Genomic DNA, 17,593 nt, shown 5'->3' on the forward strand with positions numbered 1-17,593 from the left:
GATCGGAGGCAAACAGGGAGGAATCCAGCCTCATCATCTTTTGGTAACAGATACTGACTGGTCAGCATTAACAGTTTCTGCCTTTGCACTCTTAAGCAACAGCTCCCTGGACAGTACGCTGCACTTACTGCAAGCTCTAAGCAAGAAGAGGAAATGTGTCTTTAATCTAGCCCTCTTCAGGCATGGATCTGTGAGAGAACAGGGAGAGAATGGAGAGTTGAAACTACTAAAGACATAACATGAAAGTAAGTACAGAAGGTATGAACAAAATAAGGGGGCAACTGAAATAGATGAGTAGTTACTGTCTGTATATAAGACAGAGGTACTGAGGGAACTAGAGGCAGAGAGTCTTCCTGTGGAAGAGTTTGTTCCCTATGTTCTGTCAGTCTATTTCTTGTCATGCCAAAAAAGACAAACAGAAAGAACTAAGCTTCTGGGCCTCTCAGGACACACACAGCCTGAGGTGCTCAGCTACCCGAAGGCCAAAGACAAGTAGACTGAATGAACAAAGAAGGCCGACTGAGCAAAGAACTGAAGGTTGTCAGAAAACAGGAAGTATTAAAGAAGTCACAGATGAACCTACAGAAGTTAGTATATCATGTGCCCTCCTCTGGACTTTGTGGCGTAATGGCTTGATGGTCTTTCCTGGGACACTCACAATCAGTGGTGAGTCACTCAATGTGCCACCCTGTGAGAGATTGCACTTTGCTACAGACACATCACAGCTAAGATGACCTGACCCACCACCACAATCAGTTCAGCCGCCCAACTCTCTTCCCCTCAGGCGTCGTGCACACGAAGTCTAGTTTGTTTGCATCCGATCTGTTCATAATACCGATAGCCCTATCATACATACGAACACTCTCTATCCGCACCTTGTTTCCGCAACGATCGCAGTCCGGGGTAGAAAGTGAGTAGATTTGAATCGGTACGGGGGCTGGTGTTCGTCTGCACGGTTTCACGCAACCTGATGTCGTCACTGCCCCACGTGATCATTTCGCCATCTCCAACCACTATATATATAACTTGTTCTCCCTCAAAATCTCACTCGTGGTGGGCCTCGAATTCACTAACATTAACCCAGTCTTCTGATTTTTGATTAGCCCCCTATCTTGATCTAATTCTTCTTATTCAGACGTAACATAACTTTCATGACCACAAATATAAATTGGCCAGCGATTTAATTTGCTTTTTTATTCATAAATGTATGTAAAATGCTCGGAGCAATGCATCATGGGAAATGGGATGACAGACATGTCATGTTACTGTTCCAAACTCTTTATTATCAATAGAAAAAACAGCCGTGCCATTACAAGCTGAAAAAATGAAGTGATAAAGAGATTGTTCCGGCACATCTCGCTCCCTGCTCTGTGGCACACTACAGTCTCATCAGGCACCAGCACCCTCTGCCCCTCTGTCTTCCCCCCCTCGCTATCCCGGTTTTCCTTTCCCTTCTCTCTCTCTTTCTCTCTGCTGGGCCTGCTCAGCTCATTTCTAAAAATAAAATTCCACTGGTTAAATTAAGTGCAAAGAGTGGTTCTCTGTGTTCACCAGGACCCCAGTCAGAGCCTGTGAACACTCTAGCTTCAGCCTCTGCCTAGCCCACCCTGTCTGAGTGTCTCTGCCTTTAGCCTCAAAATCTCTCTCTCTCTCTCTCTGATAAACACACACACACACACACTCTCTCTCTCTCTCTCTCTCACTCACTCACTCCCACAGACATACACACACAACCTCTCTCTCTCTCTCATAACACACACATATTCAGTCACTCAGTTCCTTTTGCAATCTGTTAGTGAGCTGAGTGAAATGAGGTCTAGTTGGTGGGTGGTGAAAACAATGACACACGATAGCCCAGATAGTTTGTCATGAAGGAGAGAGCAAGGTAGAGATGAAGGGAGACGGAGGGGGATGAAAGAGAGCAGGCTGAGTCTTCTCTATGAAGTGCACTGATCACGTGGAGGTAGCCAGCCATGGCCCTTCTTCCTGCCCTTCAAGCAGGCTTTGATGTCACCCTGCTCCAATTATGGAGTGGTCCCAGGGTCACTATAGTGATTATGACCTGTTCCTGTCTGCTGATGACATGCTGATGGTGGATGCCTCTTTCTCCCTCTTTTCTCTCTCTCTCTTTGTCACACACACACACACACACACACACACACACACACACACACACACACACACACACACACACACACACACACACACACACACACACACACACACACACACACACACACACACACACACACACACACACACACACACACACACACACACACACACACACACACACACACACACACACACACACACACACACACACAGCCCTTGTTAGAAGCAGACTAAAGGCATTTTAACCTGTGGAATCAGGAAGTCTCAAATTACCCCCAAACCTTTCACATGTTCTCCCAGGCGCACCAACACATGCACGGGCAACACTGAGAACCGTCATGATTCACAGACAGCCATGGTGCTGATGGCACACACATGACTGCACACTCACACCAACCCAAAGGTCTTGAGATCCAGGAAAGTAGGGAGAGGACACAAAGTGGTGGGACTGAATATACATTTCGCCTCTTCATTAGAACCAGTAGGGCTCTAAACAATGTTACCAGAACATCTGTCTGGCACAACCTTTTTGGACAGCAATATGCACACACACGCACACGCACACGCACACGCACACGCACACGCACACGCACACACCCTTGGGCTCTAGTGGGTTGGTGTTCAGAGTCGGGCTAGCGTGCCCCACATAAATGGGGAGGAGGTGAAAAGGCTTTGGCAATTAGCCTCTGACCCCACCCCCCTTTCCCCATCTAACACCCCCACGGCTGTGGCTCACACACAAACACACACACAGACAGACATATACACACACACACACACACACCCACACACACACACACACACACACACACCCACACACACACACACACACACACACAGACATACATAGACACACAGCATTAAAATGCACATCTGGGCAAGCTGCGGTTTGTGGTCTCAGACAGAAGCGGTCAACTGAAGCAAAAGAAGGGGGAAAGAAGTTGACAGGCGGGGAAAACAAAGGAAGAAAGACGGATAAAGACAGATAGATGTGAAGAGAGAGACACAGAGATGGAGAGAGAGTGGAGAAGGGAAAGCAAGCACACTGCCATTTTGCTATTTGTCCTGTATCATAAATGTTCAGTGAGTCATCAATCGTTTCAAGTATGGAAGATTCTCTATCTTTCTCTCACACACACACACACACACACACACACACACACACACACACACACACACACACACACACCAGCATTTTCTCATGTGCAAAGACTGGGTGGCCCGCATGCCTGCATTTTTCCCACTCTTCAATAGCGTCACAGGCTGAAGGGAATTAAACACAAACACACACACACTCCTCAAACCACACACTTCTGTTTACAGATAAGGCAGCCAGTCACCTGTGTTGTCTGCGGGTAGGAAATATTTCGATAACTCACTCACTCACTCATGGTGAATAAATACACATAATATCACAAACGGGACCATCACATATGTTCACACATAGAGAAAGAGAGAGAGAGAGAGAGAGAGAGAGAGAGAGAGAGAGAGAGAGAGAGAGAGAGAGAGAGAGAGAGGGAGACAGAAAGAGAGAGAGTTGCTGGTGTTGGGTGTGACCCAGATTGGTAGCTCAAAAGGGACTGGACATGCCAGGCCCAGGCTGGTTTCACAAGCTTGGGAGGGGTTCTTCCCCAGCACTATCCCAAGACTAAACAGGATCAGTGCACCCTGACCGGCCAACCTCATCAACCTCATCAGAGAACGTCTAATGGCCACCCCCACTTCCCTCTCCCCTGTAGGCCAATACAGCTAAGGGCCAGCTAGCTAACTATTGATAAAGCAATAGGACCTGTGGAGGTACACACTTGGCTTCTTCCTTAGGACAATAATAGCCTAGGAGGTCATGGGAGGGGGTGGCAGGGCCCTTCCCTCTTTCCTTCCAAGCTTCTGTCTTGCTCATCGAGTTGAGAGGGCCGCAGGGACAGAGCGATCTCTCATTTCCTCCTGCCAGGAGAGGAAGTCTCTCGGAGAGGTTCTCCGGAGCTCCCAGGGGCAGTGGAATACGACGGCCCAGGCACAGAGGGGGACAGGGTGTTCAGAGCACCCTGCTCTCACACGTATACACACACCGGACACACACACACACACACACACACACACACACACACACAACATCCCACTCTGTCTTCAACACATCAGCACAGTGTGCAGTTCCAAATGTCCACAGCAATCTGTGTACCAAAAATGCTGTTCAGTGATTGGGAGACGAGAAGAGAAGAACAGTAATTGAATAGAGTGGTACAGAAAATGAGAGAGAGAGAGAGAGAGAGAGAGAGAGAGAGAGTTTGTATGGATCAGGTGCCATATCTGATGTTCAAATGGTATTAGGGGTTGTAAACAGTCCTTTGCTGAGCTCCAACCAGAGCGTAAAGAAATCAAAGTAAGAGGGACGGTTGAAGGAATGGAAAGCAAGAGGGAGAGAGGGGTTGAAAGAAAGGAAATTACTCTAGAGCAGAGGTGCATGCCAGCCTGGAGGCACAGAGGGTTTACAGGAAGCTCCTGGAAGCAGAGGGAGGAGGAATGAAGAGGGATAGAGATAGTGAGGGATAGAGGGATAGACAGAGAAAGAGAAAAGGGTGGAGAATAGAAGAGACGCTGAGTAATGAAAGGCATTGCGACCTCGCCCCAGTGATTCATTTCATGGGCCACCTGACACGTTATCTGCCCCTGTTTCACACACACACCCACGCTACCCCACTGAGCATACACCTGGGTTTCAGGTCACAGTGTCTTCACTTCAGGTCAGTCTCTCCACTTTCCAGTGGTCTCACAAAAACCCTTGGTTACAACATACTCACTACAGGAAACATATGTGCTTCAGTTTGAACAGTTTCAATTGTCCCAACAAACAGACTGAGCATGAATGATTGAGATAGACACAGACAGGAGATGAGGCCACGAGAGAACTATAAGGAGATGCTATGTGAACTCAAATCTCACTTAAATGACAAGCATAGTGTTGCCATGACAACAATATGAAACAATTGTTCTTAATCTGGCTATTCAGACAATTGATTGCAATTGTTTTTAAAAGTTTGTGTGTGTGTGTGTTTATATTTAAAGAGAGATTTGTAACAACAATGTATTTCAGCAAATGTCTGGCAGGGGACTGACATCTATCACATGGGCCTTCAGAATGTTTGGCCACTGAGATGCAGACTGTTCCTAAACACGAGTGCGTGTCAGAGTGCTCTGAGCTCCGTGACACACTGTCCGCCTGCTGACTGGGAAGCCTTTGTCACGGTGAATATTAAAATCAGAGCAGGGAGCTTCTTGCTTTGTCATGATCAAACCACTTCCTTTTGGAAACCTGCCTTTGCATACTGGTCTAGTTTAAAAGACTTCCACAAACAAAAAAAGACCCTTTTGCTTAAACAAATAGCAGGCTAGTCAATTGACACTGTCCACCTGTCAAATGGCGTGACTGAAGCTGAGAGCTGCCTGATTGACCGGTGTTGTTGATAACATTAATAGAAAAGGAGGCATGGCTAACGCTAGAGGCCTTTCCCCACCTATTCAGTGAGGGACCTTGAGAGCCAGTTCAACATATGTCAGAGGCTGTGCATGTATCTTTGTGTGTCTGTTAAAATACCTGCGTGTGAGCGCTTCACTTTGTGGTGTAGTCAGTGTGACTGTGTGCTCCGCCGGTAGCGTGTGTGTTGGGGAGGGGGTTGGGGTGACCGAATGTGAGAGTGTGCGTGTGAGTGTGTGTGTCTGTGACCGCACCGGGCAGCTCTGGGTCATGCAAGTTTACAGCTTCCAGTCGACAATACACTTCCTCATGCAATGCCAGCCAACAACGGGCTTAGAATGACATACTGAATAGGAACCAACAGCTGAGTTTTAGCTAGGGTCAGAGGACATTTATAGCGGCATGGGAAGCATAACCACTATGAGGGAATTATGCACATCTCAAAATGCTGGTTCATTGACAGATTTAACGATATTAGTGAAATGGTTTGACAGTTGTGTTGAACTTCTCCACCAGTACAAAATATAAACACTGAAATAACGTTGGAAACAGAATGAATGTTGGGAAAAGTAAACTAAACTTACATAAACTTCAGTCTGACTTGTACATTGTCCGGATTGCAATAAAGCCTTTCCAACTGTTCTTGCGAATCATCTGATATGCTTTGCCAAATGTTCGTATCGGATCTGCGAATTTGCCAGTGGTATGGTAACACGGTGTGGTGTTGTGCACAATCGCTGCCATAGACACAGACTCCCTGGAGGAAATCCACGCAAATCGATACCCCGTCGCCTTGATGTGTGTGGTACTGCAGCTGGGTCAGGAGTTCAAAGACTAAATCCAAAGAGGCTTCTTCGCTTTTATCCATAAAGATCTCGCCCTGCAGTGAGCCGTCTTTGATGGTGAGGCAATTTGCACCCTGCAAGGACTCCGAGGTATAGATGTCATTCATCTTTTGCCCCTCGCACGGGGAAACGGTGGTGGGCGCCGTCACGTCGCGTGCCTGGGGCGGGAAGCCGTGCTCATTAGTGTCCATTGTCACCCCCTGAATATCAGTCACCTTCTGTCCCCCTTCTCGAACATCGGCTGATGTGTCCGCCACTTCCGTGTCTTCTGTGTTGCTCATCAGTCCAGTTACGGTGCCCTCGTCCTTCAAGCACACCTGGTCGACCCTTGTTTGCTTCACCACCGCAGCTGTACATAGATTCCTCTGTGTCCTCGTTGGGTTTCTGGGAACAAACATCCCGTCTCCTGCTACAAGTGCATCCGCACTCAATAACGTAGTCAAAATGGGATCTCCTAGAGTCCGAAGGCAATTCGCGTCCAATTTCATCGGCTTCTTTTTAAAACAGGGTTTTACTAAAGGTATCTTGTCAGCCAGTACCATCTGTTGCTCTGTAAACTCAGCGTCACCCATGGTCAGGTTCAGTGTGGGCTCCTCCATAACTGTATCAGTAGTGTCTGCTGGCTTCCTTAGAAGGTGCAGTGTATTGTTCATGTCAACGGCTCAAGCGTTGTCCAAAAACCTATTAAAGAACAAAAAGAGATACAAATGTTTAAGACTAGGCTACAGTGCATAGTTGTACATACTTTACGAGGGTTGATTCTGCGCCAGTACCCCGTAGTGTTTCCTTCGTCGACATAGCCTATTACTCACATTAGTAAATAATCAACACCCGCTAATGTGTCATTTGTTGGCTAATCGAAATCGAAAAGGATAGATCCTCGCAGAACGTGAGCTGGTGCCACTATACTGAATAGAAAGCATATATTTCTATTTCAGACTACCCCAAGAAGAGTTTGGTATAGGTGAACTGAAACTTCAAGCAAACAAAGCCGTCTGCTATATAAACTTTGTTTATCCCTTTCTCATCTTTTTACCAGTGATCACATAACTCTACCCAACTATAACAAAACGTTCCCAAAGGAGTAATTTTGATGAGTTGGATCAGATACATTGAGTCGCTAGCGTACGTGCCAGTTACAATTCGCTGCTCGAGCAAGTTCGCACGTACAGTTTCTGTTAAAGCGATCCCTACTCTACGCCCGCCCGGCACTGCGGCTCCACACAAAGAGCCTTGTGACAACGACAATCATGGGTATACACGTTTGCAAACCAGCGGAAAATTTGTTGGAAAATGAAACACAACCCCCTTGCCTAAGCATGACAACTGTTGTACTGTCTACTGTACATATTTCGCCATTTCTCGGAGGATACGTGTTTCCCAAAGACGAACGGTTGCAATCAACGGCAGATAAAATGGACACGTCGTAAATAACGAAACACCACATCATACCTGCACAATGGTAAGCGTCTCCTTTCCCCTTAATGTTGTCGTCGAGGTGGCAGTCCTGTCTAACCATGGGTATTTCGAGTGTCGGGAAATCCGCGTCAACTTGCACAGGACAGGGTAGTGCGTGACAAAGCGCTCATCCACAGACCAAGGCTGCACCGACACGCAGCTGTTGCAGTACTCTGTGCTAGTGCACTGCCGTCGGCTCACGTCGCGGCGGCTCCGGTCTAGGGGCGGGCCTTCGCATGAGACACCGGAATAAAACCAGGAAGTGGTCCGACGTCCTCTCTGCTCTGACTCACCCCACTGGTTTTTGCCGTTACCAGAAATCAGACACTTATAGAATGACTATGATAGTTTCGTGCTGTCAAGATAATATAAGCAGCAGTTTCCAGTGGAGCAATTTAAAAAGATTAGGTGGGGTAGGCCACATACCCAAATGCGTCACAAGTTGTCTGTAGAGTAAGCTACGCTATATAGCATAATATTGTCCAGTGAGTTGTCCAAAGTGCTGTGGAAATAAACACAATGGATGTAGGCAAGCCGCGCTTACACTGAATATATGTAGTGGGCATCAGTTTGTGTTGCTAGCGGACCTATAGTGCAGGACGCAAACTGGGATGAATCGAGGCGAAAGGTTATTCGTTGCGCACTAATAATGCCGTGCGTGCTAACAGTAACATGCAAACGTTGTTTACGCCAAACGACACGCCACACAGCTTACCTGGCACTCCCATAAATTGTATATTTACTGCGCAGTCGCCAATTACAAGACAACAATTAACAAACGTTTCCATCACCGCAGTCCACAATACCAGGCTACCGGTATATAATAGAACACCTGCAATACTTCTTGTGGGATGATATGACACTGACGTACATAATTGCCTGGTTGCACATTCGTGCGTTGCAAACATTCCTTCTAAACCAGAATGCATACTATGTATTGTTCGTGTTTAGGCATGTTTATCAACTAAAACTTGTCCATCTACTTATTGACAACTTCAGGGATAGGCAACTCCGTCTGCCCAAGTCATGTATTCTAAAAGTAAAACCTAAACACAGGCCTAGACATAATGTGAACACTATATCTTCATTTGTAGCCTACTGAGAACATGCAACAACTAAAAGAATGAGGTCAATAATATTACATATCTCACTTTTCCTATGTAAATGTGGGCAGCAAAACTCACATGAATAATCATCTATGTAAATGATTAGTATTTTGAAAAAATAAAATACTTTGAATTCACAATTCCTATTCTATTTTATGTTATAATGTCACAGACATGACTGACATTGACAAAATTTAACACCATCGTTAAAATCTTCGGAGTCGGAGTCGGAGGAGGGTTTAATGAATGTGCATGTTTGGAAAGGTTTAAAGGATAAAGAAGAAGGGGATGAAGGTGAAGGCTAGCTGGTGGGAGGGAGAGAGACACCAAGACAAAGAGGCCCCCGTTGTGGCTCAGCCCGCTCCCTGGGCTCAGAGCACAGGATGTTGGGAACAATGCCCCACTCTTACCCTCTTCTCATCTGACCAGGGTGCCCCATGTGCATTCACAACCTGCTGATCAAAGTCGGATCCCAGTCATGCTCTTGAGAGTTGGCTACCAAGGGCCTGCTGTGGGGGGATGCTTGCCGACTAGCCACTAGCCCTAAACAATTTCGAAATTAATTCCAAAATGTATCGAGTACGTCCTCTCAAGTATTTTCTTTTTTAAATCGAATTGATTTGATAATGGCATTTGGCTATGTTTTATTGCTGGACTTGATGACAGAACAAAAAAGAAGGGGCCAAAGAAGAGGAATGAGAGAATATGAGAGAAAGTGGACAAGCGCCAACTTGTAGCCTTCAGTGGCAGAAGAGAGAGGTGGAATTTTAATGACCCTCCAGAAACCCGCCCAGCAGGTTGCTGCTTCAGAAATGCCACAGATGCCTCACCACCAGACAGTATAGGGACTGAGATTACTTGGTTTTTAGTTCAAAACATAAGGGCTTCCCACAGGCTGAGACACACACACCCTCCTCCACCTTCAATTTACAAATAACATCATAGCCAAACTCCTCAACATTCATGTCACACCAGTATCGTGAGCCAGCTCATCTAGTTTTCACAGTTTCTTATTTCATGGTTCAAGGTCTATGGCTTTTTAACGTCCATAGAAGGAAAATACAGCTCATAGCAATGCAGGGAAGTCAGTGTGATTTTTCCAGAACTTCTTTGTGGACTAATGACCTTTTCGCACTCTCAGTGACACTACGAAACTTGTAGATCAATGATGGAAGCAAGGGAACTAATCCAGCCAGGGCCATGTGGGGGAGGGCCAGAGGGGAGAATTGGCACTGAAAGGAACCCTAGACAAGGCTTGTGTGTTTGTACTAATGCTGTGTGGTTAGTGAGCCTTCAATTTTCCTTTCTGGACAGTTGAGAGTAGCCGTCTGCCTCACTTTCATTTCCTTTGCTAGTTTGTTTATGTGTGGTGACTGGTCACTGACTTTCATTTCTCTAGCTGTGCTCACAACACTTAAATACTGTAAGCACATGTAAGATTTTCTATTCCCCATTGGATGTGTATGTTACCTCCTCTATACTTTTCATTTGCATATCTTTAGCACTGCTTTGGGCCATTAGGTTTCTGTTCTCCCCTCCCCCCACCCCACTCGCTCCATGTGACCAGAGCTCCAGTGACACAGCAGTTGTGAGAAACGCTGTTCTGTCATCTCTAAGGAATGCCTCTCTTATGCTATGCTACTGACGGAGGAACACAACATGCACATGTCTGCTACAGGGTAAGTTGAGCGCACAGAAACAGACACAGACTGTTACCTCTGCATGGAGTCAACAACACTGGCCAGGAAAATAAAATACAGCAGTGTGATGTCATTAGCACCAGCTGCCCGGCTCAGTAAAAAAGAAAGAAAGAACCTATTTTTTGTGAAAAAGGACAAACAAATCTGCCTGTGTCTGACTGTCATGGAACTGCCACAACAGGAACTCATTTTAGGAAGCTGAAATACAATACTAATACACCTCGGCAGGCAAGCAGGCAAGGCAAGGTTTTTCAAATCACTATGCACCTGTTTAGGCATACACTTAGCCTCTAGACTTAGAACTCAAACAGAATCTCGGTGGACGTCATCTAAGCTTCTTTCAATAGTCTTCACCCTCATTCGATATTCACTTTATCCCAACATCTATGGACACTTGACAAAGGGCAGCAGGCTACATCAAACAAAATTACATAGTGTATTGTGTGTGTGTGTGTGTGTGTGTGTGTGTGTGTGTGTGTGTGTGTGTGTGTGTGTGTGTGTGTGGGTGTGAGGGTGTGAGAGAGAGAGAGAGAGAAGGTGATAGGATTCCCTGTTTTTGTATGGGAAAGCCCTCAACTTCTTCAAATAGACTGAGCCCCATTGTCTGTCTGATTGTTGTGTAAACACACACACACACACACACACACACACACACACACACACACACACACACACACACACACACACACACACACACACACACACACATTATGCAACAACCTAAACTAAAACTCAGCTCTCAGAGCCAAAGATGAAGCCCGGTGAGTAGTTTGTGATGTTTAAGATGACAGTCTGTCAGGGTGACACCAGTCCTCTTGGGCTGTGTGCAATGTGGCAGATCTGAAAGGCCTGATACAATGATCTCATGAGAGAATGGTGGCTTGCTCTTTCACACACCTCTCAGCCAGCTCAAGTGACACCCAAGCTCCTCATTAGTGCCACACCAAAAGGAGGCTCTCAGTCGAAACCCCTATAATACAGCCCTCTCTCTGTCCTCTGGGCTCAGGAGGTGGCCAGGGGTTTAGGCACTGGGCAGAGGTTAAGGGAGATCACACATGACTTATACATAGCATAAAAGTTCTAATCACACTGACGAGGTTGCCATCACAACCACTTTCATTTCAGGTTTTGAGAATCAGTGAACGTCAGAAAAAAATGAACAATATCTCCACCTACTGGTGCTTACTGGAATGTATTCTTGCGAACAGATCACCGTGCCAGTCGCAACATTTGAGAAACAATGAATCATGGATAAGATTATGTCCTGGCTTCTAGCAACTCCAGGAAAGACAAATGCAAGGTAGAAGACTCCAGTGCTGGTCAATGCAATTTCCTGCTTAAGGATGAGTAGGGAAGTTGGACCGCTCAAAGGAGGTGGTAATGTAAAAAATAACGTGCTGTAGCTGCAACCGGCATGTGAGAAAGTGTACAACACATTGCTCTCTCCTGAAAAGATTGCATGTCCCTTCCAATTACGATACTGACCCATCTGGGGTGCAGATGTGTGTGTGTGTGTGTGTGTGTGTGTGTGTGTGTGTGTGTGTGTGTGTGTGTGTGGGTGTGGGTGTGGGTGTGGGTGCGTGCGTGCGTGTGTGCGTGTGTGTGTGTGTGTCTAAGAAAGAGAGGGGAGAGATAGAGAGACTTGGCCCAGTTCAGTTTCTGTAGAGAAATCCTGTATGCCATTACGATAGTCTAGGACAAACAAACTATCTCATCTGATTCTACGTGATGTCAGTGATCTCATCTACACCAGCACATGACCAATTTAGAAATGGCCATTGTCTACCTACCCGGGGGCTGTAAACATAAGTATAAAATGCCTGAAAAAGTAAATATAAAATATCTCAGATTTGGATAAAATATTGCTCCTGTTGAATTGAAACACATTCAGCTTTTCAGATGAAAACATTCTGTTGCTTTCTAATGGAACTGCAGGCTATGAACCACATCTGACTACAGAATAAATGGGTTGTGAATTACAGGATCTCCCATTTTTGAGCTAAGCCTAAAAGACCACCCACTCAGTTTTGCAAAGGCAATATGCTAAACTACGCTTATAGCTGCCCTGCCTAAAACCATCCCAGAATGCTTGAATAGACTACAGTTGATGAAAGTTAGGATACCCTACACTGTCTGGACTGCATCTGGTTAAATAAAAATATATTTATTATCAAACTGCAAATAAGGATACACTTTCTCTTTAAAAATATCACAGAAATGTTAATGTCTTTAGTTATAACAGAGAATTGTAGTGATTTTAATGAACACTGCATTGGTCTTGATTTTTGAAGTGGTAGGCCTATTTCATATCTACGGGATAAAAAATAAACTTTTGCAATTGAAATAAAACCAAATATGTAATGAAAACCATTCAATCTTCATGGAATATGTCCCAAAACACACTAGCCATGTGATGACCATTGATGATTATTACTAGATAAAAAATATGTAGTCTATGACATGGTATATTATTGTTTAGTTTTTTCTAACACAAGCAGTTATGGTCAAATACAATAGATGTTATTTTACCAAGACCTGGTCCAGTAGTCAACGGATCATATAAACTGTCATATGTCTATATTTTAGGTGAGCGAGTTGTGTAACACAGCAAGCATGAGGAACCCTAATCCTAATCGCGTTAATTGTTACTGGCCCCAAGATGTTATGCTGATGTGGTGTGAGGACTTTTGCTCTCTTATAAGCTTCTGGCTGTTCGTCCAACCCTCTCTTCTGCTTTTTATGATCTTCATGCCACTAGGCTTGTCCTTCAGTTGTTTTCACTCTCAGAATATTTCCATGCACGGTCTGCAGCTGTGGAGCCACTGCTAAACACTGCAGTGAAGACACACTTGCGTGCCGCTCTCACGCAGGCTTCTTCAAGGCTTCAATTCTCACGCGGGAAAGGCACTAAGGGTAAAAGACTAAGACAGGGGTTCCTCAGAAGCCTATCACTTCTCATTACCACCATACCGGCTTATAAAGGAGGGCACCTCGTTTGCACACAACAGAGCCACCTCCAAAAGAACCCCCCCATCACACACACAGACACACACACGCGCATACACACCATTCTTTGTATTCAACATGTTATCTCATCCTCCTCTCTCTGCACGCATCCATGCTACCACGCTCTCTGGCACCACATGGGGGAGTGGGGGGTGGGGTGTTGGGACACCCATGCACATGGAAACACGCGCACTCACTTAGTATGTATCACAACACGCACTCATGACAACACATACATTCCCCCATGGCTAGCATTCACATGCCCCATTGTCTAGTTTAGTTTTAGTTGTGATGGGTGTTGATGTAGATGAGATTTGTCATCTGTCATAGAGAAATACTCCTGTAGCCTAACCCTCCACCACCTATTCCTGAATATTTATCACATTTTTTTGCAAAGCCCTGCTAGTGCTGGCTGTTGATATTTCTTGTTATTGTTTCAAGGAAGTCCTGTCAATCACTCTTCAGAGTGATTTGTTGTAAAATGTTCTAAAATGTTCTGACATTTATTTTTTTATTTAAAATAAGAATATACGCATCCTCTTTATTTAAATCCTTACGTTGATAAAATCGGAATTTTCTATTAACTTTTGATATCCACGATACAGAGAAAGAGTTGTATAATATGAATAGAGATTTGATTACAGACAAGAGTTCATATTTTTGTAGAAAAAACACTGTATTGCATGTGACAGTCTCTTCAAAATATGTCAAAATTGTTTCAGTCTGTGACCACACAATCTAAGCAAAAGGACACAACCCTTCTCTTTCCTCGCTCTGTTCCTCCTTTCCCCTATATGCATGTCTGACACATGCCTATACTGAAGTGGAATTCCCATCATGCCCCATATGCTTTCCAAATGCTCCATTTGATATTCCAGACGGCCCTTCCCCAGATATGGATCACAGCTGTGGGAAGCACGGAATTGGTGCCACCAAAGCCACGCTCATAACTATCTGGGGGGAAAAAAAACCCCACCATTACCTGACAGCAATTTGATATTTAATCTACGTGTAAATATCAGTTATGCAGTGAAGTAGAAGGACATTAGTTTTTTGATTCCTCCTTGAGGCGTATCCTGAACATCATGAGCATGCATACTGTGCTGCGATCTGTTTGTCATTATGTCAAAGAAGGAGGGTATGGGAAGGCTAACATATTCTTCTCACACAATACCGTTTTTTTAAAGAAGAGACATATGAAAATAATGCATCATCACAACAGAAGCCTATTATGTGTAGATTCCTTTTTCTTTTTCAAACGGCATGAGGAATCTTTTCATTCCTTTCCATATGACTAGCTCTATAGTTGCGGTCTGATGGCTGAAAAACAGTGAGCTGTTTCTAAGAGGGCTTCTCTGCCACTGGCCTCCCACCTCTCTCAGTCTTGCACATACTGTTCCAGTGATGGCCTCGACGCCCACCTTTGGTGTGTCACTCATCACTTACTTAGGGCCTGTTTTCTCCAAGGTTCCTCTGTAGAATCAAAGAGGAATGGAGCAGAGCACAGTATCACATAAACTCACATACATAAACACCGATGTGGGTCGCACTCACACACCTTCACCACATTTCTCCAGTATGTACTGTGCTTATTGTGCGTCAATGACTTCCGTAGTGCCAGTGGATACAGACTTATTCATGCGTGTGTTATCAAAACATGAAGTTAACTTCAAGCTCTCCAGCAGTGCCATGGAGCAGGACTCTCTCTTTCTTAGTAATGATCTCAACTAAGGACTGTCTCCAGCTCTCCTTACGGCATATTTACACTGTCCTATCCTGCCAGTTGTTTTCAAGCAGACAGTGGAGTCATGTGATTTTCCTGAGGACATTATGTGTTCGTTGTGTCTCTGTCTATGTTAGTCTGTGTGTGTGTGTGTATGTGTGTGTGTGTGTGTGTGTGTGTGTGGGAGGTGAACAAGGGTCCACTCACACTCACGATACACACACTTATTCCCCTTTGTGTGAGAGTGTTCTCAGCACACAAAGTCCTGCGTATCGTGCGTAGCTTAATTTTTGGAAGGGCCATCATCTAAACCTGGTTTTCTCCCCTGGTCTCTCACACACACACACACACACACATTCACACATACACACACGCACAAACACACACACACACACACACACACAAACACACACACACACACACACACACACACACATCTCTCCAGCCCCCTCGGCTGCATGAAGGATGAGTTCAAGCAAATTCAGCTTGAAAAGGTCTGCTGTGTCTCCCCCTCTCTGCGGTCTTTGTCTGTGGGATTTCCTGCTGTGCTGTTTTTGCTTTCTGAGTGATCACACCAAGTTTGTTTTTCCATCTCCTGTGTTCTTCACACACTCCAAAACACACAGTGACCTTTTACAGAGTAGACAGACAAATAACCCTTTCTCCTCTGCCTAAATGTCAAAATCCTAGGTGTTTTTTTTTTATTACTTTGTTTTGTTTTCCATTTTAACTTGGCAGGTCATGTGTCTCCCCATAGGCCAAGAATGTGCGGTCAAGCAAGGCTTGGGTTTCTGACAGGACATGCTGTACAACCTCAGAGGACAAAATCTTTTAGGGGGGAATTTTGGTATGGATTGGTGACCTCTACATTGCAATGCAGAAAAGAGGGAACAGCAAATGCAAATGATGATGCAGTCAAATGACTTGCATCAAATAGTACAAAACTCAAACAGAATGACGTAGAGGGAGCAAAGGCACTGCTTGAGTACTCAGTGTGCTCACTGTCTATTAAAAAGACAGTTTGTTCTGTCTCTGGCTTCTACCTCAGCAGCCACTGTGTTGGGTCTCTGTCACTGAGTCACTGAGTACCAGTTTATTACACACTTTCAAATTTTGTATGAATGATTGATGCACATGATTTTGTCACAGGCACATAAAGCCCCATGGGATACATAACGCCCCATGCGATCGGTATTGTATTGGAGTGCACAGAGCACGCAGACACACACACACGCAAACAGATCAAAGTCAGGCTGCACGCATGCCTTGCTCTTTGTTGCTTTCACACCAGGGAAGTGAGAGATGACAGGGCCAGTATCTTCAGGACTGACACCAGCATGAGTATGATCAAGCAGGTCCTGTCCTTGGAGTGCCCACCACCCTGGAGAGGAAGATGATGGAAGACGAAGGGTACAGAGCAACCAGTAGAGGGGGCCCCAGGAGACCGTGGTGACAGGAGATGTCAAACAGAGACAGCTACTTATGAAGCACCTCTTGCTCCTCCTCCTCTCGTCATTTTGGTAAAAAGCCAACAGTCTACTACAGTATCATCTCATCACAAAGGGACAGATGGTTTGACTTTACCCTCCTAGACGTCCCGCGGTGTAGGGCTTTTTTCTGTCCTCAAGATGGTGCCGCAGACATTGAGCGATTTGAAGAAGTCAGTCAGACAAATGTTTCTGCTCCTTGGCCTTTCCTCCATGCGTGCAAGGGTTGTGCGTCTGTTCCCTCCTGTTTAATCATTTATCAGGCATTATGTTCTCCCACATGCGGAGAGCCCTTGGAAAAACTAAGATAAAAACGCTCAACAGCAGAGGGGTAAAGGCTGCTTTTAAATAAGACCTCAGGCTCGCTACAGAAACCTGTCAGAGAGGAGAAGAGACCAAATGTTCAAAATACCCTGCTGCTCCTGGGGCTGGTGGGCACCTTACGGGTGGAACTGGGTACACAATCCTGTATAACATCACAACAACTTACGCAGGCAACAACTACACACAGTAATACAGCCTAGGTATACATTGCTATAAGCACAGGCACATTATAGATAATCCATAAGAACATAGTGGTAGCATTAATTATTACCAAATGTACCCAGACACATAAAAAAGGGGAGATGATACGGAATTTAAAATTATTTATTTAAATTATTATTATTTGCACACAGGAAA

General features: G+C 45.2%; 1 protein-coding gene across 1 annotated transcript in view; it reads right to left on the reverse strand.

Annotated features, from left to right (window-relative positions):
- Positions 1-7,988, reverse strand: part of tiparp (TCDD-inducible poly(ADP-ribose) polymerase) — a 17,534-nt gene extending 9,546 nt beyond the window's left edge. Inside the window, exons 1-2 of the mRNA XM_080844448.1 lie at positions 7,885-7,988; positions 6,172-7,113 (exon numbers count right to left, since the gene is read on the reverse strand). Of these exons, the coding sequence (XP_080700574.1) occupies positions 6,172-7,085 (914 nt within the window). The 5' untranslated portion in view covers positions 7,086-7,113; positions 7,885-7,988. The remainder of the gene's footprint in view (positions 1-6,171; positions 7,114-7,884) is intronic.
- Between the last annotated feature and the right edge of the window lie 9,605 nt (positions 7,989-17,593).

The sequence above is a fragment of the Sprattus sprattus genome, assembly GCF_963457725.1.
Source record: "Sprattus sprattus genome assembly, chromosome: 9".
Lineage (NCBI taxonomy): Eukaryota > Metazoa > Chordata > Actinopteri > Clupeiformes > Clupeidae > Sprattus > Sprattus sprattus.